Genomic DNA, 20734 nt, shown 5'->3' with positions numbered 1-20734 from the left:
CCCGCCCCTCAACGCCCCGCGACCGCGCGCACGCGCCCGCCGACCAGCCGGAGTCAGCGAGGTGAGTCGAGGCAGCCTACCGCTCCCAGCGTGCCGCGCGCGGGGCGGCCCCAGCTGCCCTCTCCGTGCGGTGAGCTCCCGGGATTGGGCGTGGGCTGTGGAAGCTCCGCCCCCGCGCACTCTGAGCGGGCCTTGGCGCCGCTGTCGCGCTGTTCTCTGTGTTAGTTTGTGCTGTGGCCTTTATGGCGCTCAGTTCTCAGCGCCTCGAGGCCTCCCTGGGCAAGAGGGTCAAACTCACCCTAACGTGCGGCGCCTTCCAGGGTGTGCTACAGCACGTCTGCCTCGGCAGCGGCCTTCTCCTGCACACAGGTCAGGGCTGGCCGCGGCCTCCGTGCGCCCTGTTCCGCCTCGGCCCCTGAAGGGACGGCGCGGGGCCGTCGGGTGCCTCGGCCCCGCGGCAACCTGCCTGATGGCGGGGCGGTGCCTCGTGGACTGAGGGCTTCTCCTTTGTTTCCTCTTTCGTTCTCTTGTGGGTAAGCTGGCTCAGTGTGAGCCTGGCCCCGCAGGGCACGGCCAGCTTGCTGAGTAACCAAAGCAGTGCCCGGCTGAAGTGGAGCAAATGTGTGGTTCCCCAGCACCAAAACGTGTTAGGATGAATAAACCGCAGCCCTAAACTTAAGAGTAACTGCGTCAGTCTGAACTTTCTGATTTGAGATTACGTGAGCATAGCAGATTGGAATTTTGAGTTTTAGGTGTATAGAACTGTTGTACAGAAATCCTGTTATGTAGGGTGGCAGAACTGTTGCTTAAAATACCCAATCTATTGTTTGCGTTTTTAGGGTGGCTTTTTTTTTTTTTTTGAGTTATTAGAACTATGTGGTCTTCTCGTCTTGCTTTGTTCTACAAATGATAAGCATTTACCCATGTGTCTTTATTTTTTCCACTCCCTTATGCAGTGAAGAACTTGGAAACTGGCAGGAGCTCCCCAGGAGTAAAGGTGTTTTTCAGCCAAGAAATAGTCAATGGTGAGGCCTTAATGAGTACTGAGGCACACGGTCACATGCATTTGGTTCAGCTGTCCGGTTTTGTTTGCTGCTGAATTCCTCAGTTGCACAACTTTCAACTAAAGCCAGTAGGAATCAGTGCTGTATAAGTCACACAACTTTTGTTCCACTGTTGTTTGCTGATGAAAGACTACTTCCCCACTTTGTGAAGGTCTTGTGACTGTCCTGCATTAAAACATATGACTCAAATAATAAACAGTTCAGTAGGGCCACTAATGAAAATAACAGCTTGAAGTTCAGATGCGTGTGCTCCCTGTTTACTTCCTGAAGGTAGAAGGAGTAATTACACGTTCATTGTGTTATACTCTTGTGTTTTGTGTGAGGCTGGGAAGTAAAATTACTGAATGTTCTAGTTAATTTGGCTTTGCTTTCACTTGCACAGGTGAAGGTAGTCTCCACTAAGTGGTCTGCTTATGCAAGCCTTCTTGTGAATCACCAATGATAAAAATATGGAATTGATCATATAAATTGTTCCCAGCGTATAAAGGTCCTGTGCACTTCTGTTGGTATCTGCTGTAAAGCTTTGCTTTGGAAACAGTGAGCTGAGGAGGAAGTAGCTAGAGGGCAACTATTGGACTTATCAAGTGGTTAACTGTGTCCGTCTGCCTTTTCCCCTTGTATCTGTGTACCTGTATATAAGGTAATTAGTTGTAATTCAGTATTGACTTTGGTTTTGGTGGGATGCTAAGCTATTAGCTAAAGTTCTGAAATACACTTTTTTACAGACCGCTTATATGAATTTCTACATCAGAATTAGATAAAAATTATTCTATGTTTTGAGGGATTTTTTTTTTCATGCATGGCCATGTCCTACGGTGGTTAGTATATTTCTCCTTTTTTGAGAAATAATTGTCAAAAACTTGCTGGTCAGCACCAGAATATAAATTATTTACTTTTATTGCAGTGGAATTGCTGGATGAACCGGATTCAGACAAGGGAACAGCAGTGCTGTCAAAGTATGTTGATGTATTTCCTTCCTTTCATGATAAAAGGTGGGGTGGGAATATACTTGGTAGGGAGGCCACCATCTGCATTTAATATCTTACTGGTGTTTAAACCCAGCTGTGCCAAGTTTGTATTTATCTTCGAAAGAGGTCGACAAAGTGATGAGTAGCAGGCCTCCACTGGTTTGAAAGACTTTTTCAGGACGTAGCTTATTTTTTCTTTTTTTCCTTCCCATTGATGTTCCTAGGTAAAATTTTCTTGATTTGTTTGTGGTTTCAGGGTGAGTTTGCCATGAACATTTCTTCTGTGTGTGTTGAATAGTTCCAAGGCATTTGTATTTGGGAGTTAAGTTTATACGGTTGCTCTGAAACTTACATAAATGTAGCTTTAGGAAGCTGGTAAAATTACGCTTCAAACTCCTGCAGTCTCCTGTTCTTAGATGGCTTTGCTTTGAGTCTTTTGACAAGACCACGTCTGAATATTTTTTTCCTTGTAAGACAAGAATGTGGTACCTATCAAACAGCGTTAAAATACAGTGAGCGTATGAAATTGTGATGAGCAGCAGCCTTCTTGCTTCCTACTGTCGTCTCTTTTTTGCTTTGAATAAATATACACACGCACGTACTTAAATATGCTCACTTGTGTAGCAGATTTATTTCCATATTAATCCTTTACCATTTTAGACGTACGAGTCTTCAGATGTCTCTAAATATTGATCAGAGAGTTATTTGATGTTTTATTATATTAAGATAGGGATATACAAGACAGGAAATCTATAATCATAGTGGCATGGTTTTATATCAGTATAAAAAAACGTTTACTAATAAACCGTCTTTTGCTCTGAAGTACTTTTTCTAGTCTTGGAATGTCCTGTTGTAGAAATTAAGCATCTTATATGCAACATGTTTTAGGTAGATCACTGTTCGCTAACTCTCTTTTTAGGCTTGACTTGCTACTATTTCCGTGTTATTTAATAGCCTCCCTCTAATTATAGTGAAGTTTCAGTGGATATAACTGTTTTACATATTTATGAACTTGTAAAATCAGCCTTCAGTTATAGTGATTAAATCATGGATCAGATATTATGGATTCAGTGTAAAGATTTGCAGATATTTAAGCTGTGTGGGTCTTGGGCTTATGTCAGGCAGTTCATTCCCTGTAATTCTTTCCTCCCTTGAAACCTTCATAGCTGAGCTTTGCAGTGAACATCTGTTCAGGTTTTGTTTTCACCTTTTACTTTCAGACATATCTCAAATTTCATGTGAAATAAAGGTCCTGTGGACAGAATAAGCTTATGTTTGGTAGCTTCAAATTCTCCCTTTAGAATTGTGCACATTGGTTTAGGAAGTTGCTTCGTGTGTAAGCGGTTCATTGTTGGATGCGGGTGGATGGCATCGCATGAAGAATTTTTCCTTGTTAAGATATCCAATCCTAGTGAAATATGTATTGTTCTACTTCTGTGCTATGTATGTATGGTTGCTTTGCAGGTGCACTTCAGCTCTTGAGGAGAACAAAGGAGGAGACACAGGAACAGCAGATGGTGGCCCATGGACTTCTCCATGCTTTTCCCCAGAGAGGCAGCTCAGAGCCTTGAACAGCTTAAACCTGAACTCCCTCCCGGGTAATGTGAATGTTAATCAAGCAGTTTAGTTGGTTTGTATTAGTCCGCCAGTATCTTCCCTAGAAGCTGCAGTTTCTTGGCTTGCCTGTTATCTGGACAGGCTGTGCTCTGAAAGAACAATGGTCACGGACAGATAGGCACTGAGCTTGTTATCTGCAGACATGCTTTTTGCCTGCAGATATGTATACAACATAAGAAAGAAAATCCTCTGCTTTCAAGAATGTTTATCCTGTGGTTCACATCAACAGTAAAAGTGGCCGAGTAGCGTAATTGATCTTTTGGATATGTCAAAGTGCTTCAGTTGGTAAACATTCCTCTCTGGTGGTTGTTTAATCTTATACTTGTCCCTGAAATGTATGTGGCATGACAAGTAAACAAAAGCTCATTAAGGCTAATGCTCTTTGGTATTGTGCTGGCTGTTATGCTTGAAAGGTGCTTGCCTTGAATTGGTTGAGTGATTCCGGCTCTGTGTATAACCACAGGTATGGACTAAGAAGTAATAGGCTCACTGTTCTTGTAGAGCCTTGACAAGCACTTATTGCCTGTGTAGGCTAAAGGAAGGTTACTTGCATTTACCTCAGACGTGGGAGGAGAAAATGGGCAAAGCTGTCATGCTTTTAAAGTTTTGTCTTATGATCTTTAAAATTGAATGGAATCTCACTTTGGGTCGTTGTCCTTGCATTGTCATGGGTGCATGAAGAGGGAAGGGAAAATCTTTGAAAGCCTTTCTTTAGCTGTTCATGAGACGTTGTTAGGCAGGTGTTCAAAAATATTGGTCTTCGATTCTGTTAGTGCTCTTGGTCACTTAGCTGTTGGTGTTCTGTGGTATCATCGTCTGTTAGTTCTGTCATTGTTACATGTTTTCTCCTCCTCTGGAATGCCTGGAATTAGGGCTGTTCTAACAGATACAATTTCTTCAACTGAAATGTCTCTCTTTTTCATTTATGCATCACAAAGACAAAAAAAAAACCAGCAAATTTTGAGCAGTCATTTTTTCCATGAAAATGTTAGAATTTTGACTCATGCTGAAGACTATACACATCCAAAGTAAACGGTTTAGTAATCTGAAGTTGTGGATGCCCCATCCCTTGAGGTGTTTAAGGCCAATTTGGATGGGCCTTTGAGCAGCCTGGTCTAGTAGAAGGTGACTCTGCCTCCCTCAGGGGGATTGGAACTGGATGAGTTTTAAGATCCTTTCCAAACCAAACCATTCTGTGATCTGCAATTCTGATTCTATGATCTGTTTATGTGTGTTCAGGAAGAATTTATGTGAATTCAGGAAGAACTGCTGAACTGGAGTGGTATTATAACTGAAATACATACTGTCTGTGTTTATTCAAGCAGAAGAAACATCTACTTTTTTTTTGAATTTCATTCTAGGAAATGAGGAGGAAGAGAAAGTAGAGTATACAGTTGTTGATTGTTTCCAGCAGAAATTTGGCCCAGCAGTGAGTATTAACTGCTGCTTTTATGCAGCATGTATGACTTTAAAGCCTCCTCTGTTCTAATTGTCAGTACTGGATTATGAGCGTTGCTCCATGAGGTCTTATAATGGAAATCATTCCTGCAGGCTGTAGTGAAATTTGAGTTCTAAGTATTAACTGGCTTCTTTAAGTCAAGTAGAAATGGTATCCATGGTGGCATTAAGGTATATTTAAGTTGTACATACATGCATGGAAAGAGTGCAGTGCACATGAGTTTGCAGCAGATAGGAATTAGCATCACTGAGCATTGGTTATGGTTTTCAGAATCTGTATCAGCTGTGAACTGAGGTGAGGGAGTCAGTATTGTTAGTTACTGAGGAATTACTTAAAAAGGTAATGGTACTAGTACTTGTTGGTGTTTGGAGAGAGAATTGGTAGTGCAGTTTTTATGGGCATTTGGAACTTTAGAAATGCCTGGACCTTGGCTTTTTTTTTCTTTAAATCATGCGTAACATCATCAATGAATTTGGTAGAAAGGTTTTGCTTCAGAACCAATGATAGACTTATTAAACCTAATAATGTTTTTAGGTCTGAATTAGACCAGCAATGCCATACATCCTCGATGCCATTTTGTCTTGCAGCTAAATCAGCTGCAAGATTTGGGTTCTTACTATGGTATGTGTAGTGCATGTTCGGATAAAATAGCCTTTTAGCCATAGGGGAAGATTTCCCTGCTTGCAGAGGAATCTAATTTTTGCTTGAAAAGAAGCTGGCTTTTTTCTGCTCCTTTCATATTGCATGTGCAGTATGGGTTAGTTTATCTTAATTATCTGGAAACTTCTAGGGTCTGTGAGAGTAAGTTTTTTCTCTTATACTTTAGAAGATGATTTATTGTTTTTTTTATCCAAAAGGAATACCTCCTTTGTGATCTTGAGGAAGTTCCTAAAACCTACTTAAGAGAATTTCTTAGGAGGAGATCGGGAGAGTCTATATTCTTTAGTTAATCCATGATCTCTGTTAAATCTATCATTGTTTCTTCTTCTGTAACGCCATGTCTATAACTGGACTGATACTGTGTCTGTTTCTTGTGGATCACTATATGCTTGCGTTTTATTGTTTGTGATTTGTATTTACATTTCTTAAATATGGATCATGACCAGAAAAATCCCACTTTACTGTTTGTCTCTCTGCCTATCAGTCCTCGGCACTATTTATTTATCCCTATTTTTCATTAGGTGCTGCACCTGAAACAACAGCATGTTATCAGTGTAGTTGGAGAAGGTGTTAATTTGTGTTGTCATGGAAAACTCTCATGGCTTCAGGTAAGAAGCAGATGTTTTCTAATGAGTGCCCCTACATAGCAGCAAAACTGGGAAACATTTTGGGATTAGCTTGTGTGTAAGACTTACGTAAATGCAGGCCACAAAATGTAGACTTTGTGTATCTGGAATGGTGTGGTGGAAAATTGTGTCCTTTATTTTTTGGTAGCAGTTTTTGAAAACAAAAGGAATGTCATGAGCATGAGAATTTTGCTTCATGATGTTCTTGAAAAATGTCACCATAATGGTTGTAGGAATTTATTCAAAGTACTTTGGCTAGGGTTTATTTTTGATGTGTCTCAAAATGCTGGCTTAAGATGTGTATAGTAGGCTACTAGATCGTTCTTTCTAGCTATGGTATTTCAGCATGTCTAAAAAAGGAAGACTTTCTCATAGATTAGCATTAAGGAAGCTGAACCTGCTCCCCTTAATGCAAACCTTTACATGAGAGATTGTCTCGTATGTAACAGTGCACTTTCTCCTACGTTCTTTTGTTCCTCTCTTGTCTTCTCTGCAACTCGATTTGTTGTAGGTGGCAACAAAGAGCCGTGTTTTTCTATTTGATATTTTTCTTCTGGGACCTCAAGCTTTCACAAATGGATTACAAATGGTGCTAGAAGATAAAAACATCTTGAAGGTAAGGGTGGAGAGGGTGTAAGGACATTTAAGGTAGTAGAGTTTGTGTATATAGGTGTGTCCTGATCACCAAAAAAGTTGTGGTTGAACACATACTTGTCTGACAGCTCTTTCTTGCTCCAGGTCATGCATGACTGCCGTTGGATCTCAGACTGCCTCTTTCACCAGTACAATGTCCTTCTTGTCAATGTCTTTGATACACAGGTACTCTTCAGATATTGGGTTGGGAACAAAAGTTTCAATAAGAGAAAATTTAACTTCATTTAGTGTTCTATCAGGGAAGATTTAACATCACTAGAATGTGATAGTTGAGCTGTTTAAATGTATTTTTTTTTTCTAGCTTAGAACTGCTGGGTAAGGCTGATAGCTTTATTTAGAGCTTTTTCTTGTGTAGATCAAAATATATAAAAATGTCCTTCACAGAAGAAGCTTTTATCTTTATTGAGAGAAACCTCAACCTATGTGAGATGCTTGGAATGTCTCTAAATTCCCATTTAAAAAGATTGTTAGTATCTCACATTAGCAAAGAAGAAAGTAATGTTTTTTAAGATGTATCAACAGGTCTCGATGAAACTTGACACAACGTGAAGTGACTGTGACTTTAACAGGACCAGGGACTTTATATTCCTTGTTAAGCTTTCTGATCATTTCACGAGTGTAGGAAACAGTCAGACTGCAGTTATCCAGGAATTGGAGTGTCTGTTAATAAACAGTTGTGGAAGCAAGAGAACAGGCCAGTTTACCACAAAAATCTTTGCTTTTGCTGATGCTGGCTGTGGTAATTGCGGTAGTTAAAATGTGACCAACAGGAAAATTAGAGTGAAAATTAGAGCCTTTTCAGGGAAGAAAATAATGGCTATTTCATCATGGGCACGAATACGTTGTTCTTAGTTAGACTTGTCCTTGCCTGTGGACTGACTTTTCATGTTATAAACACAACTGCCTGTAGTAGCTCTTCAGAGCCCTAGCTTGGGTTACGTCCTTGTAAATTTTATAGAGCAGAGGTTTCTTTCAGTCCCTCTCTGATGTTAGGTTGGCCTCCTGCTCCTAAGAATTCTAGTATTCTATTACAAGTCAAATATCAGTCAAAGTCAGTGTTAAGTCTTGACTGCATGAGAAAGGTCAAGGAGAAAATCCCTACCAAGTGCTGCTAACTACTGACTATGCAACTGTACAACTGCGTACTGACTAGAACATACAACTGATAAAGAGGAAATAACTAACCGGACCTGTCCATGCTAGGGCCTCTGTGGTACATAAAATTGCTCTTGTAGGTCTGTTGACTTGGTATGAGCTGACAGGTATGTTTTTCTTGCATTGATAGATCTTTAGGCTTACATTCAAGTACTCTCATTAATTGATCTGAGTCTGCCCGAATCCTACTTCTAATATAAGTAAGCTAGGAAACAGTTCTGTTTTGGCTGCCCTGAGGCATGCCTGAATTTGCAGAAGTAAGGTGTCATCGACTGTACTACTCTGGAGAAGGTAACTGGAAATACCTCTGAGCAAACTGTCAGAGATGCTCTTTGTGAAGCACTTAATGCAGAGAAGCTTGTCATAAAATTGGAACAGGATTTGTGCACAAGGGCATGTGCAAGTGAGACTGCTTGAAAAACACAGCCGTGGAGTGAAGAACTCTGGATTAGATGGTATTCTGCCTGCATTATTTGAGAAGTATTGTTTACTCCTGGTTTTGGCCAGTTGCTGCAACTGCTTGTGGCTTGTAATAAGCAACTTACTTAACTCGTAGGGCATGTGAGAGAAAGGTTTCTGATGTTCACTGTCTGTCTTAACCTCTCGTATTCTTATAGTACTTGAGTATCACCTCTTGAAGTAGCTTTTACTGATAATATTTTTGGGAGTCTAATATTGCTATCTCATTTTTGGCTCTGGGTGCATGAGTGTGTTCCCCCAGGGCTGTAGCAGCATAAATAGCTGCACAGTAATTGACAGTTGTCAGTGCTTACATCTCTAGCATTGCTTTGTCTGACATTTGTGTGCTGCATCATGAAATTAGAGCATTCTCGTGCTCTGAAATCCCTTCCTGTTTTAAAATGTTGTTGGCTGCATATTTCTTTACTATGAAATGAAATACTGTAATTCTTCCTAAAAGTTTGTACTGAAGGAATAGAGAAAAAGTGACAACTTTAGTCTGTTCATAAGATAGAGATCCACACTAGATTTAATCATAAAATGTACAAGTGAAGTATTCACTGTTGCTCTCTGGTTCCACAGATGCGCATAAACTCCTCTTTAGCTTGTGGTTTTCTGTTTCTGCCCTGAAATCCAAGCCATTAGCATGCAGTGACTAAGATTCTCAGAATGAGAACTAAAACATTCTTTTCATTGTTAAATTTATTTGATAACCATGTTGATTCAGACTAGGCTTTTTATGAAAAGACTGCAAAGATTAATTCATTTTTGTTTAAATATTTATCTGTTTTTTTTTTCTTGCTTGGAAAGCATTGACCTTTTTTAGTTAGAAACTCTAGCCTTCCAGAAGAGTGGGATATATCTGTGTAGACTGGAACACCTCTGTCTTTACTGTGAGTAAAGTAAAGTAACTGCTTCAGAAAGTCTTTCCTTAGGTTCCTCTTCATCTTCATTTGGCCACTGAGAGCAAAAAGCCTGATGAAATTTGTAGTGTTCAGAACTACAGTAAAAATGACTGCTCAGTAATGATTACTGGAAGGCTTCTCTTTACCTGGTTATTTGTGCTTACAATCTAGTGAAGATCAGCTTCATCTGGGTCTTGGTTTTCCTCTTTTCAGTGAAGTTATCAGTTTGAATTATTGCAGTTCCTTTCTCCGTGTATATTCTCTGCTACTTTTCAACTGGTGGTTGTAGACTTATCTGGAGTACAGCAATGTACTCAGCCTAGCAGAAGTATAGTCAGTCCTAGATTCTCTGTCCTACTATAGAGCATTGGAGGTCTGACATAATTTCTTTCCTCAGTCCAAGATTATTTCTTCTACTTATGGAACACTAACATTTTGCATTTTCTTCATAATACTTTTATAAAGTCTTTTATTCCTTGGGAATTTGCTCAAGTGGATTGGCTTAGCAATTTCTTCTGATAGGCATGGTAAATATATGGCTTCTCTCTTAGAGAAAGCAGCTGATGCCTTAGAGGCAGATTTAGTTAATAGTACATCATACCAGCTTGTTTGCCTTTGCTATTGGACCTGTTTTAATAGTCCCACTCATCTTTGCGTTCCCTGTTTAGAGACGAGAGTTGCAGTCTATTCCTGCTCTTACTGGAAAGAGCAAAATGAATAAAACCAGGATGGGAAATGAGCAAACAACATTCCACACAGTTAGTGCTATTGGCTGTTGATTGCTTTGCTTTGGGTTAACAAATAGTGGTTGTGACATATGAATACCTTCCATGACAGGTTGCTGATGTTCTGCAGTTCTCAGTGGCAACGGGTGGCTTTTTTCCACACCGCACTTGCACATTACAGGAGTGTCTGATGCAGCACTTGAAGATACCTTCCAGATGGAATACCCTCATGAAGTGCAAGCAGCAAATGGCTTTGGTGGGTGATTTAGTGAGGCACCTTCTGAAAACTGACTTGTGAGTTGTGCTTTGCCCCTTTACAGATTTGTATTTTATTTTTTAAGAGCACGGCACTATTTCGTAGTCAGATTGCTGTAGTTAAGGACATTTTGTAACAGTCATTTGGGAGACAGATGCAAGCTTCAGCTGCAGTATTTCTAGTATTGCTAGTATTTCCTAATAGTTCATTTGAAACTGAGGTATTAAAGAAACACAAAACTTGTGCAATAGAGATTATGTGTAACTGGTAAGAAATAGTCAAGTATATTACGATACGCAAAACAATTCTGAAACCTAGTCCAACAGCAAATTGGTTAAAATGAATCCTGAATCAAGTAGGGAAGGAGAAAACCTGATGCCGGTGCTACGAGTATGGAAAAATTAGAGTGGTGGTTCAGTGGCATTTACCATATCTTAGGAATCCTACCTGGTTTCAGACAGGTAGGTGAGAGAGAACCTAGTGTTAAATACTGGAATAGATGTGCGTTGTTTTTTTCCCGTTACTGTTTTTTAAGCAATTCCTCCTCCCAAACCTCCTCTGATATCTGCAAGGTTGTACGCAGATGGTCTTAGAAGCTGCAAGCATTCTGTTGCATTGAAATAGATATCAGGATCTGGAGATTCAGCAGCTGAGGGATGTGGTGAATAGCTTTGTTACCATTCTTATACTTAAATAACTTCTTGTTTGCATTGGGATCCACAGGAGAATCCTGATATGTGGTTCTTGAGACCCCTTCCAGCTTCTGTCTTTCAAGTACTTGCTCTGAAGGCTAAGTGCCTTCTGCTACTTCACTCGTCTCTAATGGATAACTTCATGTCGGACCTCACAGGTGTGGTACGCGCTTATTTAAATACTTCACAGAATGGACCTGAAGATCACCTTGGGAGCATAAAGGTAGGAATGTCCTAGCTTATTTCTCAATTCAGTGAAATTGATCTAAGGCTCGTATGGATAAACTCTGGAAGACCTAGTTAAAGTCATTTCCTCTTCTGCAGGTGTACACTCTGCTTTATGCCACATATCTTGCTTTTGGTGCTCAGTAGCAGAAGTGATAGTGTCTACATCTATCTAGCTGCATTTCATGTCAGTCTGTTAGCATAAATCCACCTTAAGTTTGTGTTGCAGATGGTGAGCTACAGTCCTTAAGGCACGGGCGTATATGCATTCTGTTCATTCTAGTCTGAGACAGAGAACTTCTGGGCTCAGTGGATTGTGGGTGGGTGTGGACATGAAAAGAGACAGGCAGCTGTGAAGTGCTGCTATCTGGAGTTGCCAGACTTGCTTTATTTTGGTAGGAGACATTACTCCCCAAGACTTGTTCTATTTTTCTCCAGTCATGTCATCATTGCTGCTATGTTATTTTGAATATACTTGTTGTTTTTGAGAAATGTTGTCTTTTGTTGCCCAATGATTTTTATTTCTTCCCAATTTCCTCTCTTCTGAGTTATCTTAAAAAAAAAAAAAAAAAGAAAAAAAACGAGTCGGGTAACATTTCTCATTGTTACTTACATAAATCCAGTACTATTGTCTCATAAACACAGATCCAAGTATCTTGGAGTGGCTTTTGTTGGTGGTGGACTCTTCTGTAATTCCTTGGTCATCTTTAAAAGGGGAGAGGTGTGGGATTTTTTTGGCTAAGGAGCTTGACTTGCTTTGCTAATGGAAAGAACAGTTACGTACAAACCAAATAGACAGTGGTATTGATGTGGTCTTTTTCAGTGTCTTTAGTGAAGAAATCATAGCAGGGATTGCAATGACTATGAAAGATACTGCTGCTGTTGAAATAAAGAAAAAGATGAACGGTCAGACATCCTCATTCATCATGAGGGGCCAGAACTAATTTGTAGTTAGATCATGTCACTACCTCATTTTTGCAGTTGAAATATTTTGAAAAATTTATTAGGAAAAGTGAATGCACATCTGTCTTAGAGAATGAAATTATTTCTTTTCCTGGTGCAACAAAGCATTCAGTCCTGGACTTGAATCCTTTGGGTACTATATGAAGGCTCAGAGTAGTAAATCCAATTATTAAAGAAGTAATAGGAGATAAATTTACATAACCACAAGAGGTCACAGTTGCTTCACGGGTAAATATATCTGAAAACATGTTGTTGTTTTTTAAGAGTTTTCAATAACGTAAGTTTAATTATGCTTCATGGAGGAAAAAAAAGAGCTTGACATCAGAATTTCCAGTGTAAAATGCATGCAAAAGTAGGAGGGATACAAGGGAAAAGGGCAATCTTTAAAAAGTGAAAGGAGGATAAAATAATCCTTAGCACTGGGTTGTTTGGAGAATTTTTAAATGGTAGCTGAAGCCAATTTTTTTTGTAAATCCATTTACTCCATAAGATTAGCCAAGGAATTAGTTTGATCCTGAGCACTTCAAATGGCATTTTGAAGACCTATTTAATATCACATTTGAGAAGAACCATGTAGTATGGACAGTAAAGTAGCCATTTTCAACATAATTTCGCTGTTAATCATTTTCTGTTTCTGTATCTTGCAAGATAATCACACAAATGAAACTCTTGTGTGCAAGAAAAAACCTGTTTGATATATATACTTAAACCCCAAGCAAATCTCCTTTGTTTAGTTAAATGTATTTTCTCTTTTTTTGTTGCTGTGGTTTTATGATTTTTGTTAGTGGTGTTCCACATCACCACATCGTGTAGTGCACTGTGAGTCTCAGAAGAGAAGAAATGTATAGAAGTGTACAGCTCCCAGAAAACTTTGCTGTTCTGTTTCCATTTTTCAGTCAGTGGGAAGGATAAAACTGACTGGAAGTCATGAGACTCTCTCTCTTTGCTCCCTGGTGGCTCAGCGTAAGAACCTTGGTTTTCAGAAACTCTCTCATTTATTTCATTCATTAGCTTCAGTCACAATTATCTTGTGTTTCTGCTATTATAATTAGTAAATTAGTTTTCCTCCTCAGATCGTTGCTGCTGTTTGGTTTTTTTTTCTTTCCCTCTTTGTTCCCCTTCTCCCCCCCCCCGCCTTTTTGGGCTGGTGGGCTGCTCTTCCCCTGTCATGGACACAGGTCTTAGAGATAACAATGTCAAGCATTGAACTTCAGCTTGGTCTAGCATTGTAGCATCCTGCTAATCTTTCCTGGGTCACTGCCAGAATCCAGAAATTCATCATGGCAACAACTATTGTGTATTACAACAGTATCAGGAGGTACTTGGTGAAAAAAGGTGCTTTGGCTTTCCAGTCCGAGGCTGCCTGTGAATTGAATGATGCCGAGTAACAACCAATAATGTTGAACGATGACTACTGGGCCAGTTAGTAATTTGTCTAATTGGGGGATTCTGTCTCTGGGAGCAGACTGAACGTGCCCTCTGTTGTTCCTAGTCTCAGAAATAGCAAGAAGAAAAAGTGAGTGTGCATCCTCGTGGAGGAAAGCCAAGCCTGCTCAACTGCCTTTATCGATTGTTTCATGTAGTAAGAGTTGAGGAAAGACAGCTGTGAATAAGGCTGATTAATGTAATTATCCTTGCAATTCTTTGAGCCTCTGCATGCCAAGTCTCTATAGTCAATTTTTCAGGGGAGTCTCTTCAGTGAGAAGTTCCTGTGTACTCTAATAGGCCTCAGTAGTGGCAAAACACAGGAAGCACTTTCTGGTTAAATGCAGAACACCTGCCAGGTCAGAACATCCTGGTGGCTTTGGGATATACTCAGAAGTGCTTGATTTCAGACTTGTGCATAACTGCAGGTACCAGTGCCTTGTTTGTTGAAAATTCATGATCGCTAGTGAGTGTGTTTGTTTTGTTGCAGCTCATTTCACCAGAAGCTGGTGTTTTTCCTCATTGTAAAGTTTTTGTAAATAATTTGATGAGAACAAAGTCCTAGATTATCAGAGGTTGGGGATAAGCTGGTACAAATAAAACTGGATCAATGACATTTTATAGCTTTTGCAGCGATAAACCTGAATGAGCAGAACCAGTAGCAATTATGTATTTTGTGCAAGGAGTATGTAAGAGAATCTTTGACACAGAGATTGTAATTTTCATGAGCAATTACAGCTTTTTCACCAGTGATAGTGCTGGTTTCATCCATATTTTCTTCCCCTTGTTTTTTTTTTGTTGTTGTTGTTTGTTTGTTTTCAGATGTTTTGCTGGACATGGCAAAGAACCAGAGTAATTCTGGGCAGCCTTTCCAGCAAGGCTTCATTCCACCTTGCTTCTGGTGCAAACACGGTCTTCTGTCATTTGATAGCTGTTGCAGCAGTAACAGAAGATGCACTGAGGAGCTGGTTCATGACCTGAAACACCAGGTTGGGGGAGATGTGCTGTAAAGGTGGCATGTTGCAACTCCATGGACAAGAGCTTCTTTTGGGAAAGAGTTATGGAAAAGATGGGTCAAGCATTTCCAGCGACCACAGCAGCAAAAAAAAAAAGTGATAATGCAGCACTCTTGTTGATACAGTACTGGGAGAAGAGAATGCCTGTGGATCAAAAGGAAAGGCATCTCACTGATCCTCGGTTTTAGATATTCCTGTATGTTGCCAATTTCTGTGGTTTTGTTTGTCAGCACCTGCAGGGAATATTTGAGTCTTCTGAGTAATGGACATTCCCTCCTAAGCACCTAACGTTCTACCCTCAAAACAGCTGTGAAACAGTGCATTCTGAACTCCAGTACTTCATTATCAAAATCCTCAGCTGTACTTTTCTGCATCTTTCTCAAAGTGATAATCTTCCCTCACCACTAAGCGAGAACTCAGCCTGGACTTCCCAACCTGAAGATTTATGCTGTTTCTCATATTTTCAGTGTGACTTTCTGCCAGGAGTAATTATTCTCCTTGTGGATGCAGTCATGAAGTTATATGGGTTTCTGTGCCTTTTCAGCTCTGTCTCTAGAAAAGAGCTAGGAAGGGAGTGATGTATTACATTTCTTCTCCTTGTAGATGTGTATTGTGTGTGGTTAAGTGCTTTGAAATACCACTGCATTCTGATGGGTAGGACTTAAATTGAAAGAAATAAATGCAGCCTGGGAACCTGTCTGTTGAGAAGCAAATACACCCATAGAAGTGCAGCATTTTGAGTAGTGACAGTTTACAAGCAGAGCTTTGGAACCACAGAGTTTTTGCTCACCACCGTTATCCATGTGCAGCAGAAATGATTTCCCTATATACTCCAGGTGAGGCTGCAGTAGGTAAGATGCAGTGCAGTGTATAATACCAGATAGCATGTTCATGGCAGGCAATGGCAGAAAGTCTATTCTTTGTAAATAAAACTGCATGCTTGAGCAATAAGTCTTCCTAATTGGCATGTGAGTGGTGCCGCACATCGTGATTTTTAAAGGGAGTTTTCATGCAGCTTGGCCCTAAGTGATTGAGGGCATAGGTTACCTCTCACCGTAGGATACTGCAGCATTCAGGAAGCTGGATGAAAATTCTAATGGGTAAACAGACTGCAAGTGGGGTTTTCAAGTAAGTGCTCTGCTATTTTGTCTATAATCATCTCTAAACTATTTGGCCTTCCTCTGGATCTGTGCAAACTTCTAGATGAAGGTTTTGAGAGGCATCCCTTCCCTTTACAAAAGCTGTGATAACTCTTTCCTGGCGTATCCTACCTGAATATTTTTCATTCTGCTCTTAGTGTTTCTGCTGATGAGCTGACAGGGGCATCAGATTTAGCTGTATGTAGCTTCCTGTGTCTTCCTATGAACCTTCTTTAAATATTGACCATCTTCCCATCCCTGAGTATCAGGGCAGGCTTTTAAGCAAGTTGCTACAGTTGCTTGTTCAGCTATTTCATCTTCTTTTCAGGAATCTCGGGTGACGTGCACCTTGCTGTTTGTGATTGAAGAATCGGCACAAATATTTGTAGCATGATCTGAAACATTGTAGGCACTTAACAAGTGGTTTTGGTGTGGCAATTGCTACATGTTTCAATGTTAAATACAGGAGGGAAAAAATGTTGCGTTTGTTCCCATGCTGTTTTTCTGTTCTGGCAGTCGCTTTACCCAGCAGCGTGGCTGATGTTCTATGTACTTCTGCAGTTTAAAGAAAGTTTTTAGAAGTTGTTTTCTTACTAACATTTAGCAAAAGTATACATTTTTTTCTAGCCTGCCTTTTATTTGCTCTGCAACTTCATCCTTACTTTCTTCATTTGGACGTGACTTTAACTTTACTGAAGGATTGTTGCTGAATGGTCTCTGTTGCCCTGCTCTGCAGTCCTGACAGTTTCCTTTTGCTTTCTGTGGTATTTTGCTGTTAAGTCGTGTTTGCTCTGTGCTGCCTGTATGTTATCTTGAAGCTGTCTCTATGCTACTTGCTAGGATTGAATTTGTTTGGCTGTCTTTTACTACTTGTTAGCAACCTTTCTTACTTAAATGTGATTTCCCTTTATATGGATAAGAGCAATTGTGAATTTTTTGATGTTCCGACAAACACAGCAAACATTGCAGTCCTTGTTAAATAGCAGTTCCTTGAATGTAATGTTTTGAATAGTGTTTCATGAACTGCTCAGAACCATGTCAAGAAGGGCATCTCCTTTCATGAACTTCCTAAGCAGCTGTTCCATTGATTTATAAACTGTTGACTTCTTCTACACAAGGCTTGTTTGTTTGTTTTGTATAGAAACAGTATGATTTTGAAGAAAAGCCAGGAGAGGTGCCTTTGCAGTAGCTCCTGCAAGGAAACCTGAACTGATCATAAGTCTTTTGGGGCTTTATAACTTTGTAGTACAGAAGACCTCTGGAGAAATCTTAATCCCATATGCAAAATGTCACTTAAATTCTGAAGATCTGCATAATAAAGGTGTAAACAGTGAAGTAGGTCTAATATTTTTCCCTTTAGGTTGCCTTTGAGAGAAAGGATGGAGTCTTTTTTTTCTCCTGAGATACTGTTTGTATAAGCAGGTAGTTAATTCATGCTGTAGATGTAATAAAAAACGATTGTTCTGTTTCGTTGCCTAATCACAGAGGAAGCTCTTATCTGGTACCAACAAAAGTAGAGCATGTGTATGCATATGTATTGTTTCGATTTCTTTTCTGTTTCTTTTCTTTTTTCCTTATCAGCCCACTTGCATGGAGCTGCCAAAGGAGCTGCGTCAGCTGGCAGACATCCAGAAGCTGCGAAGGGAGAAAGCAGTGAAGGACTACAGAATAAATGAGGATGGTCTTTTGATCAGACCACCCATAGAATTAAATGAAGGAAGTCCACAGAAGGATGAAACCCACTGAGATGACAAGGACTGTCTTCCCCCCGAATGAAGCAGTGTGTCAAACTACCTCCATCAGCAGTCAGGATCTACTTTATCGGCGAAAGAAAGAAAAATCAAAAATAAGTGTCAAGTCTGTAGGAGAACCTCAAAACAACCTCAACTTGGCTATAAAAATCTTTGGAACAGGTAACTTGAAAAGCTTGTGTTACGTATTTGAGGACTTTCAAAGAATGAGATGGAGTTATTCCCCATGCGGAAGCACCAAACAAAAATTCCTCTCTTTACAAGGACAGATGAACAGATTGTTGAAGGGAAATGTTGATGGTCTCTCTAATCCTAATTCCTGACTTTTTAAGGTCTATTTTGAGATCTTACTTTTTTTCCACGAGCTGTTTTTGCCATTGACTTTTTATTTTAATTTATTTTATCAGACCGTTGCCTTAAATTGGATTGGTTCATGTGTTGTTTTCAACTGTTGCAGGTACGTAAAACTCTTACCCAAACCAAATATGTTTTGTAAATAGAGAAGCTTGTAAGATGCCTGTTCATTGAGATTAGAAAGGGTTTGCTTGGAAAAAGTTCTTTCTTTCTTTCTTTCTTTTTTTTTTTTTTTGAAGAAAAGCTCTGGCCAGCCCATGTGGGCTTGGTTTATAGACAGATAAGTCTCTTGGTGTAGCTAACACAAGTCTTGCATAGGAGAGTGCAAAAGATCACACCCTACTTGAACAGCAGTGCTGGCAAAAACAACAGAGGTGTACAGATTAAAAAAAAAAAAGTCTCTGTCAAGTCACAATTATTTTATGCTAACTGGCAAACACAGCATTCTGCTTATAGAGTTGCAGCCCACCTCTGTCAGCACTGCTGTGTCAGGCTCATATAGATAAGGCAGTAACAGTAATGTATGTGTATGGAGAAGTGTCTGTTCTAAAAGTAAGGGAAAGCAGTTAAATTAGTGTGAACTACGTCTAGCATTTTCCCCAAGAAAAATAAGATATAAAGGCAAAATTTGTTTGTTTCCAGTGTACTCGCTTTGTCTGGTATTCACTAAAATACTAGACCACAAGTGTTTTGTCTTTTTGAAACGGTGAGTGTACTTGCTTATTTATGGAAGTGGCAGAATAAAAATCCAAGGTTTGATCTTTGTCAGTGCATTTTTTTTGTATTTTTTTTAAATCTTTAACAGTATTCTGTAATTAAACTGTATAGTTCCTTTGTGTTGGCTCACTTTAGAAAAATAAAACAAGTTTGAAATGTTGTTTATGGCTTTTTATGTGGAGGTTGGGACTTGTTTGATTTGGTCTGCTAGGAGATGCTGGGTTGGGCTCCTTCTCAGCATTGGCCTATGTGATATTATTCATCTGGAGCAAGACTTTCCTAAGCAGTGATGTATTTCCACAGGTCAGTGAATTGTGACATGAAATATGCAAGGTCTTCAGAGCCAGCACAGAAGTGCTTGCAGTGTATTTCCAGAACTGAAATCACCTGGGCCCATCCTGTCCCATTACAGAAAAATGGGGAAAGTTGCAGGGTATCGGATATTGGGGGCTGGGAATAGTTGGATGTGAAGGTGTTGAGTCTGAGATGTAGAAGAGCAGTTGTAGAGCGCCCTTATGCAGGATATGAACAAAACTGAGATGCACACCTGGACTCTTCCAGGAGAGACAAAGTTCTGGTTGGAATAACACTATTAAAGAGCAGGGATTTTCAGGTAGGGGCTGGACAGAGTGACTACATCTGTGATACTATGTTGCTTCAGCAAAATCTTCCAGGGTAAACAGGACAACTCCCTTGTTGTCTTTTATGAATGATGTGGAGAAAAGAAATAGGTTGGGACTCTTGATGCATTAGACTTAGAACAATCTTTTTAAAGGAGAAGAAAGGAAGACTTTACAAATTATTTTATAATTGTCTCTAATTCTTTGTAATGCTGCTCTGTGCTAGCACTTGATACAGTTCATGTTTCTAAGCTTAGCAGTAATCCAGGGCAAAATTGTGTGCTTCTCTTCCTTATGTAACTGCTGGGTGTAGGTAGGGATGCATGCAGTTAAGGACAACTGTAGGGAAGTATTTTGGGGAGGTAGAAGTAGTCTTGCTTTTTCTTTCTAAGCTGTTGTGCTACCATATTCTTTCTGATATGGTGTCACAGAACGTAGTGAAGAGGTACAAACTGCTGTCTCCAAGCAGGGAGTGAGCTGAAGCACTGCAAATCATTAATGTACTGACTACTGGTACTAGTTAATGGTTTCTGGGAGATAGCCGTGCTGACAACAGCAGTCCTCACAATGCAGCGTGCCCTCACAATCACATTCAGGCCGACGTTGTATTAAGCTCATCTGCCGTAATTCTTCACGTTTCAGCAAGGAAAAGCGCACGCAGCTCCGCACCCTACAGCCGTTCTATCCGTACCAGCCGTCACGGGGCCGCGCTCTTCCCACAGCCCGGGGCCGGGCCCCCGCCGCTCGCCCCGAGGGACTCATGGCGGCCACTAGCTGCCGCCGCCGGCAGCCCCACCGCCCTTCCGGTGGCTCAAGGGCGAGTGCACGTCATTTCCGGTGTACATCCGCCTCCCGCCGCAGACATCGCGAGAGATGCCTCCGCCTCGCGCGAGACTCGCTGGCTCACCCGGCCGCTTCGCCCGAGTCCCTTCGGCAATTTCCGTCACCGCCAGACTGTACCAATCGGCCCGAGGAGCGCATCGATGGGCGCGGACCCCCCGCGGGCTACGCGCAGGGCTACCGCCCGCGGCGCGGGCCCGGGGCTCGTACGGCAGCAGCGGCGACGCTAGCGAGACGGCGGGGCCGAGGCGTGGGCCGAAGCGGCGGGCCGGCGTGCGGGGCTCGATTGTTCAGGCCTGGCCATGGCGCCTCTCCTCCCCCCCGCCATGGCTCCCCGTGTCCCTGCTCCTCTCCTCTCAGTGAGCGAAAGTGGCCGCCGCCGCCGTCCCAGCGCCCGCAGCCGCCGCCTCCTCCTCAGCAGCAGCGCGGGCGCCATCTTGGCGA

At 41.0% G+C, this 20734-nt stretch overlaps 1 protein-coding gene across 2 annotated transcripts; it reads left to right on the top strand.

Annotated features, from left to right (window-relative positions):
- Positions 137-18990, top strand: EXD1 (exonuclease 3'-5' domain containing 1). Of its 2 annotated transcripts, XM_021403682.1 has the most exons (11): positions 137-369; positions 957-1025; positions 1969-2020; positions 3497-3630; positions 5011-5078; positions 6290-6376; positions 6906-7010; positions 7133-7213; positions 10405-10548; positions 11272-11463; positions 17590-18990. In XM_021403682.1, exons 1-11 carry the CDS (start codon positions 243-245, stop codon positions 17752-17754), a joined length of 1224 nt encoding a protein of 407 aa, XP_021259357.1. In that variant the 5' UTR covers positions 137-242; the 3' UTR covers positions 17755-18990. The 2 variants fall into 2 exon arrangements, with proteins under 2 accessions (XP_021259357.1, XP_021259358.1); XM_021403683.1 differs by lacking the exon at positions 957-1025.

Source organism: Numida meleagris, chromosome 6 (assembly GCF_002078875.1).
Source record: "Numida meleagris isolate 19003 breed g44 Domestic line chromosome 6, NumMel1.0, whole genome shotgun sequence".
NCBI classification, from domain to species: Eukaryota; Metazoa; Chordata; class Aves; order Galliformes; family Numididae; genus Numida; species Numida meleagris.
Note: the sequence above shows the minus strand (reverse complement) of the source record. Positions and strands in the feature narration are given on the sequence as shown.

Bases quoted from the DNA above. Each gene is read 5' to 3' on its own strand.
- EXD1 (XM_021403682.1), top strand. From the start codon at position 243: ATGGCGCTCAGTTCTCAGCGCCTCGAGGCCTCCCTGGGCAAGAGGGTC. The intron at 2,021-3,496 runs GTATGTTGATGT...GTTGCTTTGCAG, and splicing joins GGAACAGCAGTGCTGTCAAA to GTGCACTTCAGCTCTTGAGG. The intron at 3,631-5,010 runs GTAATGTGAATG...ATTTCATTCTAG, and splicing joins AAACCTGAACTCCCTCCCGG to GAAATGAGGAGGAAGAGAAA.